The sequence below is a fragment of the Tachysurus vachellii genome, chromosome 20 (genome assembly GCF_030014155.1).
Source record: "Tachysurus vachellii isolate PV-2020 chromosome 20, HZAU_Pvac_v1, whole genome shotgun sequence".
Classification (NCBI taxonomy): Eukaryota; Metazoa; Chordata; class Actinopteri; order Siluriformes; family Bagridae; genus Tachysurus; species Tachysurus vachellii.
The window spans coordinates 3,272,227-3,300,009 of record NC_083479.1 but is presented as its reverse complement, the minus strand read 5'-3'; the positions used below and the strand labels follow the sequence as shown (position 1 = coordinate 3,300,009).

Genomic DNA, 27,783 nt, shown 5'->3' with positions numbered 1-27,783 from the left:
GAAGTGTCTGTGCTTTAAGTTTGGTGAAAAAGAAAGGATCCCGAGGGATGGAGTGCCACTGATGTAACTTGTTTTCTGACATTCTGCTGCGTTCAACGTAATTACACTAAGTTTTGACAATATTAAAGTGTTGTTCATTAATAAATGACAATCAAAACGCTAATATGACAATACTAACGCTAGTAAGTCCTGCTCCTGTAGACTATTTTTTTCTACTTCCTCCCTCAGGCTTCCTTTGAGTTATCTAAGAAAGTTCACAGCTAACGAAGTATTTAATTTGGCCTCGAGGAAAGCGGCAAGAGGGGCAAGAGGTGGACAAGGGCGTGTTCCGAACCCCGGGGCTTTTCTCGCTTACTACTTTCTTTCACTCAAAAACAAAAACTAAGCTTTGGTTTGTCTCCACAGAAATGGTGAAAGAAAGAAGTAGAGTTTTCTTCTGTCATGCAGAAAAAAGAAAATTAGGCATTTGACAAGACAGTGTAAACAATCACAAATATTTATTTACAGTACAACTAATCCCAGTATCATTTGACATTAGATAAGCCTTCTGGAAGAGGTACTAAATATTTTCAGTATCCCTTCTGGTTTATTACGTTAAGCCACTACAGGAGCGGTGTGACACAAAGCGTCAGTTCACAATAAAATGCACTGATGCATAGAAAACATGAACGAGGGAAACGAAGCAAAGCCGCGCTAACAGCTTGTCCACTCAACACACTATATTTTTGCCCATTTCACGCTCGAGCACACAAAATTACCGGTAATTTGTGCCTGTAACCGGAGTGTGTTTTTCACATATACGCTTCTGAGAGTTTTCCAACACCAGTCGGTAATTAATATTTGGCAGAATTACAATATTATTAAGAACAAATCCTTATCGCAACAGATCACAGATATGAAGTAGGACCAAGAGTTAGATTAATTCCATGTAAAACTATATTTTGACAAAAGCCCCGATATATATTTTTTTTTCAAGTGCATATGTAGACATCGCATAATAATAGCATAATAATAACCAAAGAATCCTTAGGCATCTTCGTAATCCCCGGCAAAAAGAAAACAGAAAGCGGAAAAGCAATATTTACCAAGATGAGAGAGAGAGAGAGAGAGAGAGAGAGAACTAAAGATCTCAGAGCAAGCCTTGATAAGTGAAAAAGATTAAAGGCAAAATTCACAACCTCCACACGGCAGCAGCTGGATGATCAGAAGAAAGATCCTAAAAAAAAAAAAAAAAAGCTAAAGATTTCTTTCCTCATGATAATAATAATAATAGCAAGTGTTTTTCCCCTCGGAGGCTGATGACGGGAAGAGTTTCCTGTAGAACACGTTGTATTGCTAAAGCTGAGAAAGAAAGCTGAGGCGCTAGTAGCGTTATGAGACTTTCAACAAAAGAACAGTTCCTATTTCTTTCAAATCAAAGAATTTGCCACTAAAATAAAAACCAATCATGTAAATGATTATGATGATGTTTTTACTTTGATCATTTACGTGCCTGAGCTTTAGTTTTCTGGTTGCTAGCTTAATACTAACCCTGACTGAGAGAGAGGTCAGAGTGATGGATGTGATGTAGGGTTTAGGGTGAAGAGAAGAGAAGAGAAGCTCATAGTGAAAATGACGATGCTTGTGGACGTCAGTCTTCCTTTTGTGTTTATAAATTCTTAATTTAAAACTTCTGTAAAATAAAATAACTCGTTAACTTTATTGACGTACGCTAGCGTTCTCTTCCGTCTATGTGCGGAGTAGACGAGTAAAAAACATCTAAGTCACGGACTGAGAGTCTGAAGGGGTGAAGATTATTTCCCCCATGGGATGATCAGTGCATGCGGTGATGGTTCAGAGCTACGCTGTGGTCTCAGAAAGTCTGGTTTCGCTGTCTCTGTCTGTAACAAGGGTCTGCTGGAGCTCTTTGTCCTCCTCCTTCTCTTCTTCGGTCCGGCTCAGGCGTCTCCTATAGGAAGAGGGGTTGGAGGAAGGAAAGAAACACAGAAAAGAGTCTTTTAGCCAAGGCTCGCTGCAAAATGAACAGTGAGCATGACCTTTCTGCTCTCGGCTGAAGGTTAAGAGCAGACCCACAGTTTTGTCATGCGGTCGCATTCGGAAATCAATACAAGCGCTGAGTTTGTGCAGCGATTCCCTTCGAAAACAAAGGAGAGATGCTTGTAGAGAAAAAGCCTTACTATTGTCCTTACCACCATATACACTGCACTCATATACTAAGTAATATAATTTCTGGTTGATCCTTTTGTTTTTATTCTTCCTGAAATCTAAATGGTTTTAACTGTATAGAAAAAAGTATCGTCAGGGAAAAGAGCATGTATGCTATATGGAGGTCTTGGTAAATTAACTTCTTCTGAGCTGTGCTGTTTTGCTGCAGTTGAGTCATTTATCACACCAGCCTTTCACTGGGAATTAGTATGTGCACTCGCACCCACAGAGCTCTCTAAATAAACTGCTTTCTCAGGAAGAAGCGAATAATTAGACGATAACCCCAGGCTTCATGAGGGGACTGAAAAGAACCCATGAAGCAAGCCATGCTCTTCCACTCCAAACAAAAGGAACACAGGTCATTAATTTCAATTTCCTCTCAAAGTTCAACTTTAAACACTGTTAAGATTTGATAGCACAAACTCAGCTTGGAAACCGGTCTCAGGAGCACTACAGGCATGCCGTGTTATGATTAGTTGTTATAGCAGTGTGAAAACTATCCTATAGTCTGTCAGTAGGCCTGCTGTTGTTGGCTAATGTGTTAGTTTAACACCATGCTGCTCTTCCAGTCACCTGCTGCACCTCCTGTTTTAATCACTATCAGGCCTGTAAAGATACTTCATCATCAGGTTGTCCACTTTCTTCTTCTTCTTCTTCTCTTCCTTCTTGCTCGGAGGTCTCTCTTCTGCAAGACCACCTAGCTCTGCATCCTCATCAGATGCTGGCGCACCTCGACCCGGGCCTTTCTTTATGCTGTTGGAACTCCGATAAGACACATCGGAACTGGAGCTGGAAGACGAGTCGGACGACCCGGATTCAGACGACTCCGACTCGCTTTCCTTCTTCTTTCCTTTCCTGGACCCCTTTTTCCCTTTCTTCTTGGAGCCCTTTCTGCGTTCGTCGGCTGACGAGCTCTCAGATTCCGAGTCTCGGTTCTTCTTCTTTTTGGCTTTGCGACTGCTGCTTCTGCTGCGAGAGCTGAAACTGCTGGAAGAGCGGGAGTAGTCCAGTGCAGAGCCAGATGCTGAACGCTGAAGTCTAGATGTGCTTCGGTGAAGTTCAACATCATCGTCGTCGTCGTACTGCAGGGAGCTTTTCACACTTCGTTTGCTTGTCCTGTCATCCTCCCCACCTTCTCCTCCCTTCTCTTCATCCGAATCCTCCAGACTGCGGCGCTTGAACTTAATTGGCTTAAAGCTGAGAACTTCATTGATCGCTTTTTCCAGGTCGGGATCCAGGTAGTTGCGATGGCTGACTGGTTTGATGTCTGTGTCATCGGGTACTTCGCCCCCGGCGGTACGGCTATGGGCGGGGCTGGAAAGACTTCGGGCTCGAGAGCGAGGACTATAGGATGAGATTCCACCTTCGCTAAAAGCCACGCTCATAGCATCATCGTTGTCTGCCAGGTTAACCCCGAATTCGCTAAGCCGGCTGCTGCGTGCCAGCGAGGTCCGGGAGCTGACGCTGACGCTCCCAGGGCTTCGTCCTCCTGAGCGGCGGCTTAAACTGGGACTCACTGCGGACCCACAGTCACTTCGGCTGTCGTCCATCCACGATGTGCTTCGGCGTATACTGTAGCCGCTTACTGTGGAGCTAGCATCATTGTCCTGGTCCAGTCCACGCCGCAAGGGAGTCCTGCTAGGTGCCACTGAAGACACGACAGACTCCTTGTCAAACTCCTGGCTATTCTTGGTCCAACGCCGTTCCAGTCCTTTCCTGGCTCTGCTGGTGGCTTCCGAGTAAGCTTGAGAGATGACAGAGCCCCGGTCATCTATGTCATCTCCAGGTTTCTCAATTGACTTGTTCTTAGCTTTGCGGAGTGACGAGCGGTCCGGGGTGTCCGGTTGCTCTTTTAGGGTGCTGAAAAGGGAGCTCTCGTCTCCAGTGCCTCCGATGGAGTCCTTTAGGTTGGAACGCTTCCTGTAGCTAAGCGTGCTCATCACAGACACCGATCTACTCAGCTCTGTATCTTTGCCATCTTTATACCCTTCTTTCACATCCTGACCTTCTTTACCTTCCTTCCCTTCTTTTATGTCTTTTACATCAGCATTGGCTGCATTAGGATATTTGAGGCTTTGATGAAGGAGCAGATGCAGGATACAGGAGGACAGAAAGATAGAAATCAACACAATAATGAGTCAGTTTGAATATGTACATAAAAACTGTCTAGTAAATGTCACAATCCTGTAAAACATCCACCCAGTAGTGTTTAACCCCCATTAAAGCCAGCCCTCCACTGCGGTATGCCTTTAGGGAAGCGATAATCCTGTGAAACGGCTCCATACCACTCTGTAGAGCTGCAGGTAATGCAAACCCAAACCTTCTCCTCAGGCAAAGAGCATGTCTTCATCATTTTAGGCTTATGAAGAAGGTGATCCATACTGACCTGGGTGCCTTCAAATTGACATCCTCTGATAGGGTCTTGGTGGAGCCCTTATTTTTTGAGATCCAAGACTTGACCCCATCCACGCGGTCCTCTACCTCAGAGTCCACATCCGAGTCCTCTCCACTGTGGGAAAACAATACAGAAGTTTCAACGAGTGGCAGTGACAGGAATGAAAGAACATGGACAGCAGGTTTGTTGAATGGTTAAGACAGACAGAAAGCTTGGTTCCAGGGCAACAAACATAAACCTCAAACCATGCAGACGTTGCTAATGTGTGTATTAGTCAGTCAACTAGCAGGTGGACCTTAAACATCATCTCGAATGATATGAAATCAAACCTGGAACGAGGAAAGGACTGAGAGTCAAACAATAATAAAAGCCGTAATTACAGCGAAATGCAAAGTGCCAGTACTGCTCCTCTTCACTGCAGGAGAACAAGAGACTATGACAATGATGAAGCTGGACTTTAACTGCATTAACAACTTCCTCTGTTAGATCGGCTGCATAATTGAGAACATTTGCATAAGTCCACTTGTGATTGTGATGCATGAAACAGGAGGCAACATAATGCCACAGGGCTTCGAATATCTTAAAATATCTAAAGCAAACGGTCCTGGCCATAAATATGAATGTACCTACGTTTTTCCCTCTCGGCTCTTAAGATGTAAAATAAGTTCGGATGGGAATCCGTCGAGTGAAACAGGTCCAGCCTCTGAACAGAATGCAAATTACCTCTTGAAGGCGCAATTAACTATGTTAATGGTTATGTTAATGCTTGTCTGTTTCCCTGCCTGTCTATTTCTAATGATTGTAACTGAAGCACGGGTACTGAAGCTTTGCACCTGAGCCCAGTCAATAACTGAGAGAAAACGCATTGCAAAAAGAGTGAGAGAAACCATGTCGGCCAAGTCATCTCCATTTGTTCTCTTTTCTGCACCGCTGACGCATTGACTGGCATTAAAAGCCCATCGCTAAATGTTAGCAGGAAAACGACACGAGCATTTCAGTATATTATAAATTAAGGATGCAGTGATTTATTTATTTATTTATTTTGTTCCAGACTGAAGCACCTCAGACGAGCAACATAGCATAAATCACTCCTGGACTACAGGGAGAAGATTTTATTTAGCTTTGTTTCTGTTTTCCAAGTTTACATACAGTAGAAGGTGCACACGTGTTCTATTAAGGTTGTTCTTTATAAGCTTCATTTGAACTGAAGTACTGTAGCTGCCTCATTTGAATTGAGAAGGGTTGCAGTAGAGAGTGGGTGTTGGATCAGTTCAGGAAAAAAGGCTTTTGTACAGCTGTAAGTAAAGTTTGCATTTGCTTTCCTTGCATCAGGATCCCTGGTTGTCTAACCGATAGCAAAGGATCATCAAAAGGTTATTTTCACCTGGACTGTTTTTTTCCTCGTCAGCTCAGCATCGGTTGCTGCTTTCTGCTGCCACCGGTGACCTCCTTCAGCTGAGTTTTATGCTCATGACGTTTTAGAAGGTTACTCGATATTTTCACAGAGCACAATCTACCGTCTGCTTTGACTGGCATCGTGAAATACATCCAGATCACCGTCAATTTGTACCAAGTATAACATTACCATATTTTGTAGTGTATTTCTAATTCCTTCCTATTAGTAAGAAAACACTGGCTTTCTTCCTCAATCGTTATTTTTCTTTCAGTTTAACTTCTTCTTTCAAGCTCTTTCAGCAGATTTATCCAATACAAGCGTAACAACATTGCTAGTCTCGTATGTTCTTGAGGTCTTGTCTACGTTATTATAGACGTGGGAAATAATTTTTCCAAACACAAGCATATTATGAAATATAACACATAAAAAATAGCAACAATTTACTGTCATTGTTTAAGCCGTTGAATCGGTATATTTAAAGCATACAGACATGAACGTATCTCAGTCACTCAAGACTTCAACTCTAATGTTAAATCTTTACTGTGTGTGTTCATTATGTCACTTTAATTTCATTTCATTTGTTTAATAGGGATTAGCATTAGAGCTGCCGGTAATGTTTGGAATGGTACACTAAAGAAAGAAAGAAAGAAAGAAAGAAAGATAGCTGAACCACTGTCATGTCCTGTGTGATTCATGATCTTTTTTGGTTCCTGAAGTAGGATTTGACACCAAGCCACTGTGCTTGTACACACTATTACCTCTCAGTCTGGTCAAACAAATCCAAATTCTGCAGGGGGAATGATGTTTTTGCAACCCACCTGCCTACCTTTGTACTTTTTTGTGCCGCACAGCCTCATATCTCAGATTATATATGGCGAAAGAAATGTTGCTTGGCGTGTGAACACCTGGCTGTGAAGCTGACTTTATATCTTCATACTGGCTTTAATTTAGCTGTCAGGATCGTTCGTTCCTTTTTCCTGTGGGTGTTTGTATGCATACTGAGCTGTTAGAACGGGCCATATTGTGCTTCTCTGTTTGACAGCATAGACTCAAAGAGCTGAAATATTTACATGAGATACAGTAAAGTGATCTAATAAAGCTGTTGTTGAACTGAGCCGAGTTGTTCTCAGGTAGGACGTCCCTGTCTGAACACACCATCTCCAGTAACCGTTCAGACACGCGTGGTGTCTGGATGCACATGGTTTGTATGTTAGCTCCATGCACAACATATTAGTTGCCTGTGTATTTGTTTGCTAGTACGTGGCTACACTTCTCCTCACATTATTATTAGCAGCAGTGCTGTCAGGTTCAGATCGCACCAGTGTACAGAGACGGCTATTGTCAATTTTAGCCTACTCTTATACCGACTGGGCTGCAACTCAACTACAGACTGTGGCCTGTTTTTTGTTTGTCTTAAAACTATTATTTAACACCAGCTGTAACAAACCGACAGAGATGCTATAACAGACAATTAATCAACATTGTGCACCAGACTAATAAGACTTGAGTATAGTGCTACATGTGGGACATTTAGTTTGTCTGGGGAACTTATTATCCTTCCAGGAAATAAAACCCAAACACATATGGACATGACACTAGCTAATGGAGAACTATTTATGTAATGGCCCTAAATTTGCATCCCATGCCCTAGACCACTGGCGTGGAGCACGTCGGGCTGTGAGCACGGCGCGCAAACACACACACAGCCACTTCACAGTCTGGACATTAATCAGTTATGACATCATCCTCCTATTGGTTACATATCTCTGTTCCACCCAATTAGATTTATCATTAAAGCTCCTGTAGAAATTCCCCAAACCACTCGACATTATTTGTACTGTTCAGTCATCCACAGCCCAACTCCCACACTGCATTATCCTCACACACGCTCTACATTAATCAAACCACGCAGCTTAAATACGCATTACAGACTCGTAAAAAAAACATCTCTACTTAATGATTCATGGTGAGCTCCACTTTTTTTGGTGTGCCATGAGAGCAAGTGCTATATTCATTACAGGGTTCTTTGCAAAATTCTGGTATCTGGGTCTGTCTACTCAGATTTGTAGGTTCCTTCCAGTTTCACTTGAATTGATTCCCAAATATCAAGTAAATCTCTAATCTAATTTCCCCCTCATTTGATGGAATATAGTTAATATAGTCCGTACACTGTGCTTGTGGGTTTTTTTTTCTAGCAGGAGGAGGCCATTGTTATGTGAATGCACATTAAAGTTAAAGAGAAAAGGCATGAGCTCTGATCTCACTGTTCTCATTCATGTTGCACAGCCACTTGATAGATATTTATTCAATCTGAGACCATATACAAAATCTGGGGGGGAAAAAAACCAGGTACTTTCACTTTGGGATTGTTAAGCTGGCCAAAAAACACCCCCTCCATCTTCTAGTTAATTATCCGATTTTCATTTTGGTCGGAAGCTTCTTGGAGAGACAGAATTCCCGAGCGCTTAAAATAAAACCTGGCTTATTTGTAAGGCAGTATGAGGACAGCTAACTACTAGTGTTGACGCTTCTGGTTGACAAATTTTATTTCTTAAATATGGCCCTCCAAGCCTGATGATGCTCATAAATGCAATGCTGGAATGCTAGAATTTTAAGTTTACTTTTAAAAAATACACAAACACACACATGACAATTATTGGCACAATTCTCATGCCTCACACGGCGCCCCTACAAATCATATCTAGAAGCGAATTGATGTCTCTTGACATTTTGATTTGTCTAGAAATCAATTTGTCCATTATTGTTAATATTGCGGCCGTGGGATAAAGATAAAGCGACGTGCAGGAGAATTTGTCAGACACGGCTGGAGCTGACCCTCCACTGCAATCAGTTCATCCAGTTATTTTTATCAATGCTGTGACTGTGTTCAGGAATCAAGTTGTTAAATGCAATGAGGCATAAACATGCTGGCTGAATGGACACGAGGCAGACGTGGCGTGTTTGCAGATTCATGCACAGAGTTAAAATGGCCGCCGGACGCCGCCGTCGTGAGCATGTAATAATCAGATCTTTAGTTTCTCTCAGCATGCATTATTATAGGACAGCGATGTTTTGGTGGAGCGCAAACAAACGACAAAGTGTTTCAGGTCCTCACGTTTTGTTCTTCCTTTTCTGATACTTTGTCACCATGTCTTGCAAACTGTCGCACACACAAAGGAAAGGTGATAAACAACATGAAAATATGAGCTTTAAATCATAGAAGAGGTTCATCACAGTTCATTAGTTTCAGAGGTAACCATTGTAAGGGCTACCAAATAACCTTGTAGCTGTAATTGAGTGTATTTATTTATTTGTACTTTGTCTCTCCATGTCCCAAAATTGACCTGCAGAAAAGAAGCCCAAGAAAACATAGTGCATTGTGATCTACTGATTGTTTATATTAAACACACACGGACTCTGTATAATGCTCCGTCTATCTTTAGCTCCAATAGCAGGCTTCTCAGAAGGATACTAAACAAGAGGAAGAAAACAACAATAACCACACAGACAAGAAGCTTGCTCCAGGGACGCCATTACACCGGGTGGATATTATAAAAAGGCAGCAAACGCAGAACACTTTTAACAGACGAGAACGAAAGGGGGGAATAAAAGCTAAAGAGTTTTTTTATTTTTCATTGTATAGCTTATACAAACATCACCAATAAAATGTGTAACACATTAATGTGATAACTATAACAGGACAAACCTAACGCAGGAGTGTACGTACCTATCGATGAGGCCGTCATTGTCGTCGCTCTCCATCTCGTCCTCGATTGCGGCTTGCAGGTCGCCGATCCTCTTAAAGGCCAGCTTGAGGTCTGCCTGCAGGCTCTGATTGGCTGCTTCCAGGCTTTCAATGTCCATTTCCTGATGGGACAGGAAGTTCTGTTGTTAGTCGTGATTTCGGTATCGGAGTCAGTTGAATGGTGTTCATCAAGCTGATTGTATTGCTGTGCAGATTGCTGTGATTTTTTTCTTATGATACTTCGATGTGTAAAAACAAATACGGTCTGTTAATCATTACTGAAGCACAAGGACAAAGACAGAATTTTTATCCGGTTTGAAAGATTTCCTGGTTTTTCTTACCAGTTCATGCTTCTTACGGCTGGCCTCAGCCTCCTTCTTGGCCAGTTCGGTCATCTCCTCCTTGAGGTCGCGATTCTGCCGCTGCATGCGTTTGTTCTGCTCTTTCTCACGGTTCTCAGCCGCCGCACGCTGGTCCCTCTCCTCCGTCATCTTCTCGAGGTTCTCCTTCAGCCGTGTCACCAGGGTCTGCAGATAATACATTTATTATAATAAAGCCATGGAGTATTGGGTCTTACATACCAAGCATATGTTGGTGTGGTGGTACAGTGATAAAGTTGTAATGAAAAGAGGAATCGGATCCTAATTAGAGATTCGTGCCATACAAGCATCAGAGTAAGGAAAAGGACATGGCCCAAAGTTTGAAGGCAGAACAGTACGTTAAAAGTGACTGACTGACTGAAACAGTTCTGAAATCCTAAATTGTAAGCAGACATAATCTGGATACGTAAATACTCTGTTAGACATTTATTATTCACACAAAACGTAAGGAAGCATCGTGTCTCAGAGGACGCTAGCAGCTCAGCTCAAAGGCTATGACTCAAGTGTGCTCCTGTAAAAGGTGCTGATTTTTCACTCCGTCTCTTGCCCAGTGACTTTAGGATGCCCTACCAACCCGTCCACCCACACACGTTGGCCATCCCTCGCTCTCTCACCTCCAGGCGTTTGATCTGGGTGCGCTCGTACTCCAGCTTGGTCTCCAGCTCGCGAATCTTGGCTTCCTGCCTGCTGACCAGAGACTTCTCCACCATTGACTGCTCCTGGAACTCCAGCTGGCTCTGTACAGACTGGAGCTGTGTGGAGAAGCACCATGCTCTTCATTTCAAGGGTCATCAGTTACACACACACACACTTCACAATATCTGTGGATATTATCATCTCAGTGTAGTGTATAGTTTAGTGTAGTGATCCTTTCAGACCTTATCATATCTTCAGGGGAAATCTGAGTGGTTTGGTTTTATAACCTCCCATCATGTCTAAAGGCAGGAGGTTTTTCTGTACTAAGAACAACATTGTTGGGACAGATGATTTGCACCAGGCACTGGATTGTACAGTAAACTGTAGATTCTGCTGTCATTTATTGTCATTGTGTCTAAACAGTGTAGAAATCATTAGACATGCAGTGACGGTGTGCATGTAAACAATGCACGCTACACAGCTGTGTGAAAATTTAACTCCATTATGATGTGAGGGGAATTTCTATATTTTTACTGGCATGGATTTGGGTTCCCTTAGAGAGACGCATCTCTAAAAATCACTGTACGGATTTGAGGTTTAGAGACGAACTCTTACAAGACCGTGTATATTTTTCCTTTACGCTCTCACTCACTTTGGAGCCAGGTGAAAGGAGCAGCAGTAACTGAGCAGTGGCAATAGCACCCACCTGTGAGTGCTTAATACTGTGGCTCTCGCTTTCTGTGGCGTTTCATCGCATAAAATGGTCGAGCATCACCCGAACACATTTATGACTGAGGTGATCGTCATCGTTGACGTTTAACTTTCGATGAGCACCTACATCAGGCCCTGCTACAGCGCCATTTATTATTATGTTTATAATAACGAGTAAAAGGTGTTGTCTGTTCTTTCCTAAGTGCAGAAAAACATTACTTCTTGTTTGCACCATAGATGTAGATAGATGTTAGATAGGTAATGCTGAGAGATCGCTGCTATAATATTTAAATAGTAATTGCTTTCTGTGTGTTTTCTTTCATATCAGCAGCGAGGAAAAAAAAAATCGACTGTAAAATTAAAGCCGAGTCGGTAATGAATAACAAATCTGCACTCTCATTCTGACTTTTTTTTTTTTAGTTAATATAATCTATCCTTAAGCTTTTAACCTATAGCAATTTAAACATTCTTGGAGAGCCATTATCACACGGAAGGTCCTTCTGCACACCCGGTGTGTGCCTTCTATAATTAGGAGCTTTGAATCAGAAAACCACAGGTTTGTTGAGCTCCCGGTTTGGTGTCATTAAAGCAGCTAATCACTGAACTAGATTTAGATAAAGATCTCAGATGATCTTTGCTCTTTTGGGCTATCGTACTGCCACTGAGGCCCAGAGCGTGGCTTTGTGCGTGATGTTGCTGTTTGAGCCATGTTGCAGTACCTTATCTTGAATCTCCTGCTTCTCCTTTGCGGCCTCCTCCAGCTGAGCCTGCAGGTCGGTGATCTGAGCCAAGTCCCTCGTAGCCTACAATCGCAAACACATGGCGTCATATTATTCTGCAAAAGTATTCTAAGAGCTGTAATGTGAGAAGGGAAACAGCAGTCTGTTAGGAACCTGAGCCACAGCTGCCTTGTGCTTCTTCATCAGCTCGTTGGTGTCCTCCTGGTCCTCCTCCAGACGTGACTGCAGGTCGTTCTTTTCTCTTTGCAGTCTGCTGACCTGTTCCTCCAGCTGAGATCCATGCAGAGGACAAGAGAAAGAGACTTCAATCTCACTGATCTGCTCTCGAATACAAATTTGCGCAGGTGATTTATAGATTTGATTTGTATCTACAATCGATATAGACTGATACAAAAGGGTTTTGTGCTTTGTCCCTCTGTTGAAACCCTTAACGCCACTTCATCACATAACCAAAACACTGTAAATGGCACTTCATTTTCCGTCCCTACCCAAACACACAACACAAGCACACTTCAAATGAGAGAGATTGTCCCAAAAGACCAAAAGCAAGGAGCAGTCATTAAGTGCACCAATTAGCAGCTGTAAGCAGACCGGCATCTTCTCCCGCAGGAGCACAACTGTCATTTAAGTGCCATTATTACAGACACTACTCCAAAACCACCGAGGAAAATGAAAGTCAGAAACGCCGTTGTATCAAAACCAATGTAAGAATAATCATCCCAGAATAACGGACGTGCATCAAACGAGGATTTGTATCGTTTTTAAAATGAGTATAAAATGAGTAATTGCAGGTCTGTTGATGTCTGATTGGTCAAACTGCGTTAATTCATTTCCTATAATAGCAGCACAGACAGTAGTTTAGGAAGAAATTCAAATCACGCTTTTTTATTTAAGCCTAATATATATATATATATATATATATATATTGTTTTCATTTGTATTGGATTCTATAGTAATAAATTATTCACAAAGACTTGTGTATGGCAAACGAGTACAAGCGTGTGGATGGAGTTTGCAGTGTCAGTGCTTTGGAACGTTTGGATCGGATTACCAACTGCTGGTGAGACCTTCGCTTGGTTTTTAATGAACAACAGTAACAAGCAAAGCTACAGTTTAGTAGCATTTTGGTTTAAATCAGTCTATCAGTGTCTGTCGATCGGATGAACCGCGTATGCGGCAAAACAACGCGCACTGACCTGCACCCGCTCTGAAATGTCTGACACTTGAGTCATCAAACTATGTGAAGAAAACAATCTGTTCTTGATGTCAAATATTTAATGTATAATTCATGTACGACTTAAATAAGAGACATCGTGAAGGTCTTTGCATTTTTCCTGTGTAAAAATCATACTGTGCTTTAATTCACATTTATATCATTACTGGTGTCGATTCTATGCTTCAGATATGATGACACTGTTGCGACCTTTTTTTATCTGCTCCCTTCTATAAAAATCTGAGCGAATGCTAGCAGTAAATGGCTCTGGTCGTGTGGCCGTTTATATCGCTCGCAGTAAATTGCTCATCTGAAAACAAGACAAGCTTTATGATCAATTTTCTCTATAGTTTGCTCTTTAGACATCCAAATGAGGGAATGATTGGCCTTTTATATAACAGCTACCCGTCCTTCTGTTGCGTTCTGATTGTGCAACGGAAATCAATATACACCATCTATAGCTGGGGAGAAGTACTCGAAGAGAAAGGAAGGTTAGAGCACACAACATGCTTTATCTTTTTCCTCTGTGGTAGAACTGTGTTTTAAATGTGTGCCCTCGTTGACTTTCCCTTAGGGGACTTCCTCATTACCGGGTTAAAGGTTTCTCCAGTGCTTTAACTGGCGCAAAGATGTTTGTTGGTTGACTTTTTGGATTTCAGAAAAAAATGTGTCAACAAAGATATAGATTTTATTTCATTATTCTTTTCTCTTAACGGCATAGTATCGTAGAAACTAAATCTAATGTACTGAAACTAACCGTGCTTTAGAACTAGTCACTGATTATATTAACTAACTGCGTTTGGCTCCTTAAAAAAAAACCAAAAACAAGGTGACGTGTCTTGAACGTGCCGTGGACGTGTCGGCTAATGGCAATAATTTACATTGCGTAAAAGAAAAAAGTGAAAATCTTTGCCTGTAAAACACTGCCACTCTTTTAATGACCATGTTTCTACCATTTTGTGGTAAAAAACATGGCAGGACAGAACACAGTAATTACACAGTAATTGCATGTTGTTGGCTCAGAGAAAGACGAGGAGATTATATGCTTTTACTTCACACTTTTTCCCATAACTGCTCACAATAACCCACACTAAGGAACCATGGACAGCTCATCAGAACACAGGTAAAACAAAGGCCACGCCCCTGGCACAGAGAAAAAGAATTCGACCTTTAAATTGCAGAATGCCTGCAATCTCAGCTGCAGCAGCTGTGGTCATGATCTATGGAGTGTCCTTGTGAGTAAAGATATAACTCACCGACATCTTGGCCTTGGAGATGTCCTCCATCTGGATGTGCAGGTCCTCGATCTCCAACTCCATGGACTTGCGTGCTTTCACAGCTGCTGCACAGTTGAACTGTGACTCCTCCAGCTGCCAGCATACACATACACACACACACAAAATTAAACATCCCCAAGCATGTACACACCTTGTCTACCCTTCAATCGTAGACCGAATGCATGCGAGACCTGGTTCTTAAGCTGCGAGATCTCTCTCTTGCTCGGCGCATTGCTCTTCAGGTGATCCAGCATGAGCTGAGCGTCAACCAGCAAGGCCTTGGTGCGCTTCAGATCCTTCTTCAGACGCTTCTCCGTCTCCACGTCTCTTAGGCTCACCTGCGGAGACAAACCATTTAATCAACCATGATGTGGTCAATTTGGGGATTAGTTAATTAGTTAGTCAGACAGCTGCAGTTTAGACCTTAATGTGGGTTTATTAGTCATGATTTGTTACGAGTCACATAGTGGTCTGTACCTGGTCCTGAGCATTCAGCAGTTTGCTCTCCAGCTCTCTCCGCTCTCTTAGAACCTTCTGCTTCTCATCATATTCCTCCTCTAACTGCATTTCCATCTGTTTCAGCTGTTGACACACAAACACACACACAGCTCAACACATGACCAGAATAGAGTTGACGTGTACAAACACCCACACTGATGAGGAGCCATGAGGTTAAAGTACTGTGACTTCTCGTCTTACCTTCTTACTACACGACTGTCTGATCTCTTCAACATCTTCATCTTTGTTTTCAAGCTCTTTTGAATGCATTTGTCTCAGCCTCTCCATCTCCATCTCCAGACGTAGCTTAGCCTGACCACACACACACACATTCTTTTTGTTTGACACTACAGTTCCTGTCAATTTATTTAATTGTGCAGTTCCTTGACTGTCTCAGTGTGGTCCTTATTCATGGTTTCCTACCTGCTCCAGCATCTGGATGGTACCAGCCTGTTCATCCAGCTCTTCCTCCTGATCTTTGACCTTTGCCTCAAGGTCACGTAGCTGCTTTTTCAGCTTGGATAGCGATGCCTCATCCTTTGACTCTTGAGAGGAGAGATCCTGTAGCTCTGCCTCCAGCTGCTCCAGCTTTACATTCAGCCCACACAGCTCCAGCTCCTTTTCCTAGACACACACACACAGCCCCAAAGTCTCTTTCCGCTTATCTTCTAGCAGTGTTGTGTTTTTGTGTTGTGTTCACTTTGCACTGATATAAATATTGGCACCCTCAGATTTACTGGCCTCGCTGTGTCTTGATGGCAATAGGGGCTATAAGACGTCGACATGATCGATTCACATTTGAACTAAATTTAAGCATAAAGGAAATGAACAGTTGACTAATTAAGAACTGATTTTCTGTCAGAATAACTGTCAGTGAATGTGATAGCAGGTACAGGTAACACAATGAGGCCAAGTCTACACACATACACACACGTCATTACCTGCAGTTGCTGTCTGATTGTAAACACTTCTCCAGTCAGCACATCCTTTTCTCTGCCCAGTTTCTCCCGCTGTGTTTTCTCTCTCTGCACTTCATCCTGAGCCTGGTTCAGCTCCAGATCAAACCTGCAACACACACACACACACACACAGCTTTACCCCATATCCAATAGGACCAAAGCCAAATTGTGAGCCACATTCCTGATCCCGTGTCTGTTAAATCCTCATAATTAGAGGTGTGCATCATTTAATAAGATCCGTATAACCTCAACAGATAGAACAGAGGCAGACATGTGTGTTGTTTTGACCGCCTTACAATACTTCCTCCATCCACTTTTCAGCATCACTTCAGTAGCCATGTTTCCTCCCTTGCACATGCTCTCTCTCTCTCTCCCTGTTCTGAAAGATCTCTCTGCATTTGGTTTCCTGTCAACGCTCATTATCAGTGCTCACATCTGGTGTTAACAGCAGGCTCTTCATTTGAAATTGCACATTGAGCGTGAGCACGGTGTTCTGTTCAAGTGTCCAGTGAGCTTCAAGACGCTCGAGTTTCTCTGAACGGTGAAGAGGTGCTCACACGTGACCTCTGCTTCCACCTCGCTTTTCATCTCTCAAACAGGTCTTGAGTGGCTCTCGCTCAGCTCCTCGGCTGTAATAAAGGAGCTGTCGCTGTCGAGCCCCTTGAAGATGGACCGTGTCGGATTTAAGGCAAATGAGGTCCAGGTTTCTGTTAAATGTAATTATATAAAAGTTTCCACGTCGGAAAGGAAACAGTGAAAGAATTAGATGGGCCACGGCATACATTGTTCTCAAGTCACACTGAATAAGTGTTTTGTTATTTTCCTACACCATCACCACATCTTGAAGAGCTGTTCATTTTGAAACAGTTACCCAAGAAGTAATGGTAGCTGGATTAAAATAATTACAATAAGTAATAATATAATTCATTAACTTTAAACGTACCATGAGAAAATCTTATAAATCACTGCTCTTTGTTCCTTTTGATTCCTCTCGAATGTAAGACTGACGTCGGTCACCATGGTTATCATACTGTGAACTCTAATCTACATTATTCATACTGTATCTAAACCCACACGCATGTGTTTATCTCTAATGAATGTGAAACGAGAGGCTGAACACTGCATGTACTCACTTCCTCTGCTTCTTCTCCAGCTCGTGGTTGCGGCTCTGCTGGTTCTCCAGGTGCAGTTTGGTGTCCTGGAGCTCAGCCATTAATCTCTGGCATTTCTTCTTTGCCTGCTGTACAGAGCGCTGGGTCTCCTCCTGATCAGCCTGCAGGTCAGTGAACTGCTCCAAAAGAGAGAAGACGGATACACGGAGATGAAAAGAAGCAAAAAAAAAAGATAAAGAAATCAACCGTTCGTCTCGTACAGCATACTACGTTTACTGCTGAAAGGTTGTGTTCTCTTGTGGAAAAATAAAACCTGCACTGTTTTCTTGATTCGTTTCTTGAATCCGAGCTCCGGTTTAGTGTGAGGATTGTTATTTATACCGTCTCATATTATAAAGATAAACGTACGGGCCTGTATTTGAGATAGGAAGTTACTGAACAGAATGATGTACAATATTAAGTTGCAAATGAGACAAAATCTCTCAAGTGTGAAGACTGAAGTTAGAATGTTATAAAAATGCCGTGTGTTTGGAAATCTCAAAATATTTACTAACACAAACTATATGAAGTCATTTAAAATGGTGACTACTAAGCAAACGGTTATGTATTAATGCGGTGCTACTGTTTTTTTTTTTGGTGATAAATGTCTGATTGGTTAATGTTGAGGTTTGTTGTAAAATAAAGCACACAGTAACACACCTTTCTCTCCAAAAGCCTCTTGTTCTGCTGCTCTGCCTCCAACTTGTCTTCAAACTCCTGCTGTAGTTTCTTCTTGGTGAAGTCTATTTCTCGGACAGCTCGGTCGTACTTCAGCTTCCATTCACCTCCTGGAACACGAACCCACATCACACATTTATTTACGCAGTACGGGGTCTAAGTGTCTACTGTGTAACAGGCGTGTGGTGATTAAATGTGCAGCATAGTTAAGGTGAAAACAACAGCAGGAGTTGTTGTTGTTTACTTGGAATTTACTTTCATGTATACAGTATTTTGTGAGGTGGTTTAGTAAATAATATGAAAACAAACTACCAGGTAAACATCAGCCTTGATTGCTGAAAGTAGGATTACTCAAGTTTTAGTTAGTAAAGACTTCGTTATTTTACCGGTTTCATCGTCATCGTCGATTTCACCGTTAAGGTCCGTTGCTCTGAGGAGCCGCGCCTCCATCACCTCCACCTCCATGCTTCCCATCTGCTTTTTCATTTCCTCAAACTTTGTCTGGATTCAGATAAAACACACACACACACCATCCTCAGAGCTGAGCAGTCATGATGTCTTGTTCAACCTGATTATTATCTTTACACGTATATTGTTGTATACGTTTTGTATTGAACTTTAAGGAAGAAAACGTGTTTAGTCCAAGCTCACTTGTAATAGCTTAAGTGCAGGTGTTGAACATTTTCTATGTTTATTTAATAACATCAGTAATAGGTGGACTCTAGTAAAGCCAGTGTAGATATGAGTGTAGTCTATTGCTCAGTCATTACCTGTAGGTCCTTCATGTCCTTCTCTAGACGCAGCCTTTCAGCCGTCTCCGTCTCCAGCAGCTGGGATGCCGACTCGCTGGTGTTCCTCTCATCTGAGAGCTCAGTTGATAGCTCTGTGATCTACAATCAATAACACTTCACTATCCAATTCTCTCCATCAGTCTTGGTGAAATGAGCAGAACTGCTAAATTTGTATATGTTAAAGAAGGCCCATAAGAGCTGGTCGCAATGGCGCACAAAAAAACAACTACATATAATTTTGTCATTATATCTGTTAAAGAGATACCCAGGCGGTGACTGGCTATTTCTTTTACCTTGCTCTCCAGCCGATCTGTGTTCAGCCTGAGCTCATTCCTCTCCTTCTCCACCTTCTCGAGCTTTGCTTTCAGTTGCTGGATCTCCTCCTGCAAACACACAATCACCATGCTGCTAATCACGCTACAAGGAAAACAAAGACCACACAAGACCTTTGATCTGATTTCCTTGTGTGCTGGAAGCAGAAACATAAATATCCGCAGATAAGCTTGACCGATCAAAGCCGTCTCGTTTAACCCTCTGCTCTCTCGCCTACTTACACACGACATTACCGCAAACAATAATGGCACTTCTGTTTAATCATGGATTTTCTACATTTTAGAAGAGCGTACCGCTGGGAAAAGAGCCACAAGGGTACACTTTGCCTCATGTCTAGGGTTTTGAGTGCAGATCTGTTCAGGATGTCAGGGGAGTGGAAATCAAAGAGCTGTCTCCTTCTCTGGGCTTGATCGGAGACAAAAGCCGTTCGACCGTGTCAACCTGAAATTAAACGCTGAGGGATTCACCGCACGTGCGAGCGAGTGTCTGTGCACTTTGTAGCCATCACTAGAAACGAAAGATCAGTTTATACCTGATGGGTAGCTGAAAATGAAGCTTTCGATCTGTGCCTTCAGGCCAGGAAACAAGACTAACGCTAATAAAGACTGACGAGCAAAAAAGGCTGAGAGATAGACTGAGACAGACTCACATCTTTGCCACGGATCTGTTCCTCGCTGAGCTGCACCTCGACGAGAGGACGCACGTTGGTGAAGAGCTTCCACCACTGCCAGTCCTTCACACCCCGGTTCTTCTTGATGTTCTTTTGGATGCAGCGGATGGCCAGGTCCTGGACCTGTTCAGCAAAACATCAGAGAGAAAAAAAAAAAAAGAGAAAATGATAAAATGAGCACTTGTGGGTGGCGCATGTGTTCAGCGAGATCTTTTTTGGTAATGCAGAGGAGGAGATCTTCAATTGCTGCAGAAGCACTGCAACACACTCTTATACAAGGGATTCATGAACATTTACACTGTGTACATATCCACATACATACATACATACATAACAGCTACAGAATGTCAAATTACATGATAGGATTCAAAATGTTACTACACTGAGTACACCATCTTGTACCCACGGTCCGACCAGAGACTGTAAACAAACGAACTGACCAATACAATAGAATGATCTTCAGTTAAAGAGCCGGGCCTGATGTTTGTGGTTTTAATCTCCCAGTTCCATCCCACTAGCTGGCTCTGCAGTTTTTCATATTGCTGCTCTTGTGAAGTCAAACTGAGGTCATATATCGTCGCTGTCGGGCGGAAACCTCGTATGTTCAAATTTGGTCAATTTCATATTTTTTCACATATCGATGCTATTGGTCAGTCCCCACGTGGGTCTGTTATTTTTACAAGTTATTAACCAATCTAAAGTCTTAAATAGCTTGAGCGCAAATCTCATAACTCCATTGGACACTTCAACTGTCCACCTCTTCCTCACTCCGTGTGAGAGCTTCACGGCATATTTCTCCTCAAGAAGAGTCGCAACAAATCAACACGTCTTCTGAGGTAAATGTCTTCAAAACACTGGGCTCAAAGAAAAAAAATCTTGACCCCCGCTAGTTCTGGTGCTCGTCTGAGGACAGGAATTTAGCGCAAGACAATCCACTGCAACGTGGACTAAACCCTGTGCACTGCAGATAAGGTACGGTGTTTTTTTAATTTCCTGAAAAATAACGGTTTTGGAGATACGAGGATTCCGCCTGACAGCGACGATATGCAGAAGAGGGTTTATAACAAAGATGGTTAGTCATTCTGTGACCGGGGCACAGTACCGACATCCCTCACACCAGACTCTTCAAACTTTTTTCCCTTAGTGCCATTCTTTCTGATAACAGACTGTACAAACCTGCATGGCAACCGAACAGTAGCATAATAATAGACATAATCATGTGCGTGTGCATTTGAGCTTGTTTTTTATTTTATTTTATCATGATTGTAACAACTGCCAGAAAAAAAATCCATCAGCTTTTCAACACACACAAAGGCTGGGAGCTCTTTTGATTAATTAAATCAAGCATCCTGGCAGACGGCTGAGGATTTTGTGGTATTTACATGCTGCTTGTGCGTCTGTAGCAGCAACCGGTTTTGTGAAAACCCAATTAAAGCAGCACACTGCTAAGCATCAAGTGGTTTTTGCCCTGAAGGCCACCTGTTTGGCCAATTATAATTTGTCATGTGTGAGATGCTAGAAATAAACACACACACACACACACACAATTGAACAGTGAGGTTAAATGACCAAAGTAGAGTTTCTGACAATCTTGGTGTAGTGAAGTCTCACAAATAATAAACAAAGCTAAGAGCAGCCATGTGTCACTATAATCTAAAGGAAGCTACACAACAGTGAAAAAAAGAAATCTTCATTCACACTGGAGAAAGGGGAAAACGTGCTGAGATCTTCTCCAGACCTCAAATAAACTCCAAGGACAAACAGGTTGTAATCTAATCCTCCTACAACCTTGTTAAAAGGGCAGAACTCAGATACAGGAAATGTGCTGCTTCTTCACATAACAGGTCCTTCAAGAATCAACAACACTTCAAAGCCAATCATCATTCTTCCATAAATCCAACACCAATGTTATGGTTGGAGGCGTTTAAATGATTAGATTCCGTCCCCGCATGCTTAATTGAAGATGGAGGATGCTGGAGTAGGATAATAATGTATGGATTAAATGCCGAACGAGGAGCCGGACACGGGTTTCATAATGCCGTGATCCTTTAAAGTGCTTTCTTCTGGAGGAGCACTCGCTGTTCTTTCAGATATAAGGCTGTCTTTTACATCCTGAATTGACTGACTGGTGTGATCCAGCACAATACATATGAAAGACACCGTACATCTTTAGCTAACGTTTGCAGACGATCATCAGAACGACTCACTCTGGAGTACGAGGCGAACCTCTTGAAATATTTAAAAGGAAAAAAAATGTATTTGCAATTATATTAATTGTATTAGCATTAAGCTTTTAATTTTAGACCTATTAGTTTTTAACTAATGCCTTTAAAAGTTCCTTCCTAACAGCAATGAAATAAGTGAGATCTTAAAGCTATTACTTCATTCTAACCAGCTCCAGTCATATATACAGCAGTCTTAAATGAAATAAACAACATGCCGTCGTCTTTTATTACAGCACACTCGGACTCGGACCGAAGACAGAAGCATCCATCACCTTAATGGAAGTGGCTCCACTACGCATCCTTATTCCTGCTTTTTCAAATTTGTAAACCTCCCCCAGGCCAGACTTACCTTTATGAGAAATGGCCTTGTTCTCTCACTGAATCTCTATTCCAGCTCCGTGTCCATTATTCACAAGCTACTTACACACTACCGCAAAGGTGAAAGGACACGAAACACATAATAGAAGAATCAATAGCGGGAAAATTACTTACTGAAGAAGAATAAAACTAAAATACAAAGGAGTGAATCGTGGGTACGCTCGCCCGCTGCACAAAACACGCTGAAACTGATAACGCTGCTCTTGTGTGACTGGTGCTACGCTGTGGTGTTGCATTTCAGACCCTGCCTTGCTTTTCAGCTGTAACAGAACTTTAAACTAATGAAATCTGCCAGTTTTATAGGATGAAATTTCAGGAGCTCATCACTGGGCTATTCAAGTGAAGGAAAAAGAAAAATCCAGATTGTTTGCTTAATCTATCTCTATCTATTCTATCTATCCGTCTGTCTAGAATTTACACTGAATATTAATTCCTTAAACTCTCAGCAAGTTGAGACGTTCTTCAGGTTCATTACTTCACGTGGTCATGGTGTGAGACCTTTAGGCTTTGATAATCCAGTCTATAAACATCACGCTTTTCACAGGATAAGTATATGAAACAACCTACACACAATACTGTGGTGAAAAATACACCAAGTCTTTTCCCCTCATCCATACATATGTACATCCCTCAGTTATTATATAACTCACTGTTACATGGTATAAATCCCCTAACTGGTTTTTATGAATGACTTCTGTATATGTTTGATAGCTGTTGTTTAGGATAAAAGTTAGGAACCTGCTATAAGTAGGCAGCAGAGGTTTCCACTAGGTGTTTACAACAGTAACAGATTGAACCTAATAAAAGGCTTTTGGGAGCAGTCGCGTCCCCTGTGTGGAGGAAAAAGCCAGAGGCTGCTGTGGTATGATTAATGTGATTCTGGAGGAAAGGCGTTTTTAGGAAGTCGGAGCCGGACACAAAAGGTATGAGAAACAGTGGACTAAGGACCATCACCAGGTAAGAAAAGTAGTGTTAATTAGCTGTACATGTATGTCTTTAATCGCAGTCTGATTGTCCAACCCACCAGTCAAGACCTCCATCAGACAGCCAGTGTTATTATTTGTTAGAAGGTCAATGTTGAGTTAGGCTTCTGATCACCTGATCAACACCGTTCCTAAATAATTCCTAATAGTTATATGCTTTATGATCGATAAAATGAATAATAAGTGTTATTCCTTATAAACGCTGATTACTATATTTGTCACGAGTGGTGTTCAGGATGTGTACATAAGCAGCGAATGATAAAACATGCCCAGGTGGCATTTTAAAGCTGTAGGTCAATAACACGGCTGTGTGATGAAGGTCTGCCAACCAACATACATTCACAACTATCCCAGATGGATGGTCAGAGAGCTGGTAAAAGGGATGATCTGAGTTACAAAACTATTATTATAAAGTGCTCCGGCTTCTAGCTATGGATCGGCTTATTGTGTAATAATATAGATGTTAAATTAGTAGCAGGAAACGATCGTCTCTAAAGTAACAGCTTATAATAAAGAAATTAAAGGAGCTCTTTAGAGATCTTCTACCATCCCATACATTTTATCCGTTAAAAGTTAGGTTTAATGTTCTAGAATGTTCCCGTTATCGCTTATGTTGTAGCAGCTAGAAATGATGACTGTTACTGGGAAACCACAAAGCCCTGATCTTAAGTCTTCAAGTTACACCTGATACTGAGACGTGTGTGTGTGTGTGTGTGTGTGTGTGTGTTCTGGTTGCAGTATTTACCTTCCTCTTCTTGAAGGCCTGGCGAGACACATAACCCCTGCAGGCAGCCTGGAACAACGTGATGTTGCGTTTGGTCTGCTCATCTCTCTGCTCTTCTAGCTTAGCCAAAGTTCCTGCTCTGAAAAACACCTGATACACACAAACACAGTGAGTGCATCACTACAGTGTAAACTCTCCAATTTACCTCCCGAGCTGCACTTTAAGTGATCATGATGCAATCCTGTTGCAACACAGACTTATACATATTGTCATATTCTATTGTTCTCATCAGGGTTTGAAGTTATTTTCCGATTGCGTAACTGCACGTTCTGTTCAGAGCTTAATGAAAATCTCCAACTTACTAAGCAAGGAAGAAAAAAAAGCACTTCGCCGTACTGTACACTGACCCAGATATACACTTGTGTTCAAAAGTGTAGGATCAGCCGTCAGATTTTATACAGCACTCATATTTTATTCACTAAAGCTTACCACAGTGCAGATTTACATCTCATATACACACTGTTTATATAGCCGACAGACTTTAACCTTCAGGTATTGCTTCTTTTTTTTCTAGAAGCTTTTTAGGTAAGCACATGGGCAAGAACAATGAAATTCGTACAAAGAATTTTACAACGGAATTATTCTTGATTAAATTACCAAAGAAATGTCTACATACAGATTCAAGTCCAAATAGCTATTCTATTGAGATTTAAATTTACGTTCATGGACAAGAGTTCGAATGATTTGAATAGTAACGACATCCGTTGACTGCAGTTGTCACAATCACCCTTGACTCTCGAATGCTGATGTGTGTGAACATAAAATAAAGTACATTCACTTCCTATAGCATATGTCCAACTGGTTTGTCAGTCGTTTACAGATGTCCATCAACCGAAATGCCATTTGTAACAACGCTGTACATACATTAGCATACACAATACTTTATGTGCACTTTAAAGTGGATTATAAACATAGTGTTTCATAAGCACAGTGTTCAGAGTGATTCACCTCATCATTACAGTCTTCTGAAAAGTCTTAGTGCTTAGTCTTAAGTGTTTTTGTCACCTTTCAGAAGCTTGTTTTTTGTTTTTTATTCATAAAAGCTATTAAAAAGTAAAATCAAAAACATGAGTGGTTCATAATAAACAACAAAAAAAGTTTTAATTGGAAGAAAAGACAATAATATGACAAACCACTGCTCAATTCACTGTGAGGGCGGGGCTTATTATTTAAATAAGCATGCTTGATTGACGATCAGAACTAAATACAACAGTGCAAGCAGAGTGCAATGTAAATGTATACATGTTGTATAAAGTTACCCAATTACAATAAGTTCTGCTTGCTAGAGTCTCTTTCCTTCGCTTGTTAGTGGAATCAGATTTGCTCGCCGAGTTTTAGGGGTTTTAGGAAGTGCGAATCTGCTAGAAGACGCTGTGTGAATGTTAATGAAAATCTCTTAATCTATACCTGCGAGTGGTCCGGTTTTCCCTCTGCACCTGCCAAATAATTAACCGTCCATTCCAAAGTCAATGAATCTGCAATTGTGTGGAAGCGGAGGAGATTCTTTGGGCGCCACCGTGTCTCTGTGTTCTCTCTGCCTCCTTTCCAGTTGATGGGATTAGATCTCTGCTAGGAGACTTCGCTTTAATTTGTGAATAGCAGGCGAGTGTGTCAGAGAGGGATGCACTTAATAACCCTGTCACCTGGCAGTGATGAGCCGAACAATGACTTCCACACAATAGGCAGATGTTTCTTGGATGAACCACACAACCCTAGTGCTGATTCGCAGGACTAGTGATTTCTGTCCTTGTTTTATTAACCTTTTTGCGCTACCTAGTTGTCAATCTGGCTGTTGCTTCTAGTAGGAAAGAAATAAAAGTACTTGAGCAAGTACTCACCCTGCTCAGGCCCATGTGATAGCTGCTCTTCTCCAGGTCCAAACACTCCAGCAGCTCCTCTACAGCCTGCAAAACACATCGACGTTTATTTTTGTACAAGTGTTGTCATGTACTAGTCAAACAGAAGACAATCCAAGCCCAAAATTCAAGCCCTTGCTTTCTTTCCAAAAATCGTTCCAGAGGCTTCCAAACCACAAGTATACTGTATCTCTGAAGACCAATCTCTGTTTTAAGTGATGCTGCGTCTATAAATAAACAGTTAAACAAGACCAAAACTAACCAGAGTTGAGCTACTTCACAGTCCCAAAGCGTCCTACTAACGCTCAGCTTCAGTGTCATCTCTCTCTCTCTCTCTCTCTCTCACACTCACTCTCTTTTTTTTTTCACTTCACTCTCTCAGTGTAGGACAGGTCTTGAGAACCCGATCTGAAAGGCCCCATCTAGATTACAGTGGACGAGGGGGTGGCAGCCAGCAGCACTAAAGCACCATTGTTCCAGTCTGTTTCCACAGAAACCCATCAGCGAGACGCTGGCACAGGGGAAATCTGCTTCTCGCACTTTTTTGCCTGCTCTCTCCTGCTAAGACTGGCTTTTGTGCTCTCCTCCTTCTTCCCACCGTTTCATTTCTGCGAGGCTTCATCCGCAGGGAATTCAAACACAATTGACCTTCCTTTCTCTCACAATTCTTGTCAGGATGAAGAAAAAAAAAAAAAAAAAGAAAGTCTTCACGCTTATTTTCTGCCACACAAATTCAACAAAGTCGTACAGCCTGGGAGATTTCAAATAAACGCATAGTTTTGCAAGCACCAGTCCCACTTTCACTCAGCAAATCGTTAGGTTCAAGATGGCAGCCACATTTTTCAGAGTTGATAATTGCTATAAGATTTTTAGGCCATTTTCCAAGCCCTAAGCCCCAGAGCAATTAATATATTTCTCCTGTCTGCACCCTGTATTGATTCGAGCGGGAAACACAGCTGGGAAAGCTTGATTAAGCCGTCACAATGGGCACGATTAACTCATCTCTATTTCTCTGTTACGGTGGCACAAATGCAAGAGATGAGTGCCAAGCTTTGTCTCATTTCCCGTAAGCCTGGAGCACTTTATCCCTGTCTCCACTCACCCTTTTCTCATCCTTTACGATGTAGTTACGGCCAAGCTTTTTGGTCAGGTGCGGAGCCAGGACGTCGAAGCGACGCCGGAACTCCGAGAACACCATGTGGTCTGGATAACCTGCGATAAAAAAGGTTCATTTAGCCAAGGAATACAAATAAACTGATATAAAACTGAAGTTTGACTTGGTTTGTCTCCTGATATTTTCCACACCTTGTCTGTAGATGCGGAGAGCAGCCAGAAGCTTGGAGCCCCTGATCTGAGCTCTTAGTAAGGACACATCCAGCTGCATGAGGCCTGGATCACAGCTCTCACCCTGGAGCTCCGCAGAGCTGGAAGTCTTCAAAGCATCCGTCTTAGGTAGCAGACAGTGCACAAAGTGAACCCTTGACCTCCTGACTGTGTCCATCAGCGCATCCTGTAAGAAATCATATAATAAGTGAACGTATATACTGTAATATATAGTGTATATACTGTACACTAGTCCAGGACTTTGACCACAAACTGCTTTTGTTTGTTTTGTTTTTTTTGTTATTCAGGTGATTCATTTTAGAAATAAGCATGTGCTATGTTTTTTCCATAAAAATCAACGTTACCTTACCATATTATTAAATACTCAGATTTAATGCCAATGTAAAGTTTCTGCAAAATGAAAACCTGCTTTTAGGTTCTACTAATTAACCGCAT

General features: G+C 41.9%; 1 protein-coding gene across 5 annotated transcripts in view; it reads right to left on the bottom strand.

The window, feature by feature from the left end:
• Positions 1–478: 478 nt before the first annotated feature.
• myo18aa (myosin XVIIIAa) overlaps positions 479–27,783 on the bottom strand; it is a 65,255-nt gene continuing 37,950 nt past the window's right edge. For 3 of the 5 annotated variants that reach the window (XM_060896284.1, XM_060896285.1, XM_060896287.1), the window contains 23 exons: positions 27,310–27,514; positions 27,107–27,216; positions 25,987–26,052; positions 24,110–24,238; positions 19,758–19,901; positions 19,069–19,158; positions 18,755–18,874; positions 18,371–18,485; positions 17,967–18,094; positions 17,289–17,443; positions 16,138–16,261; positions 15,620–15,820; positions 15,398–15,508; positions 15,176–15,280; positions 14,890–15,036; positions 14,678–14,791; positions 12,362–12,478; positions 12,188–12,271; positions 10,736–10,873; positions 10,083–10,268; positions 9,724–9,863; positions 4,592–4,714; positions 479–1,948 (listed from right to left, as the gene is read on the bottom strand). In XM_060896284.1, coding sequence (XP_060752267.1) covers positions 1,840–1,948; positions 4,592–4,714; positions 9,724–9,863; positions 10,083–10,268; positions 10,736–10,873; positions 12,188–12,271; positions 12,362–12,478; positions 14,678–14,791; positions 14,890–15,036; positions 15,176–15,280; positions 15,398–15,508; positions 15,620–15,820; positions 16,138–16,261; positions 17,289–17,443; positions 17,967–18,094; positions 18,371–18,485; positions 18,755–18,874; positions 19,069–19,158; positions 19,758–19,901; positions 24,110–24,238; positions 25,987–26,052; positions 27,107–27,216; positions 27,310–27,514 — 2,961 coding nt within the window. In that variant the 3' untranslated portion in view covers positions 479–1,839. Of the gene's footprint in view, positions 1,949–4,591; positions 4,715–9,043; positions 9,157–9,723; positions 9,864–10,082; positions 10,269–10,735; positions 10,874–12,187; positions 12,272–12,361; positions 12,479–14,677; positions 14,792–14,889; positions 15,037–15,175; positions 15,281–15,397; positions 15,509–15,619; positions 15,821–16,137; positions 16,262–17,288; positions 17,444–17,966; positions 18,095–18,370; positions 18,486–18,754; positions 18,875–19,068; positions 19,159–19,757; positions 19,902–24,109; positions 24,239–25,986; positions 26,053–27,106; positions 27,217–27,309; positions 27,515–27,783 lie in introns of those variants that run through there. The other 2 variants (XM_060896288.1, XM_060896286.1) reach the window with 2 other exon arrangements.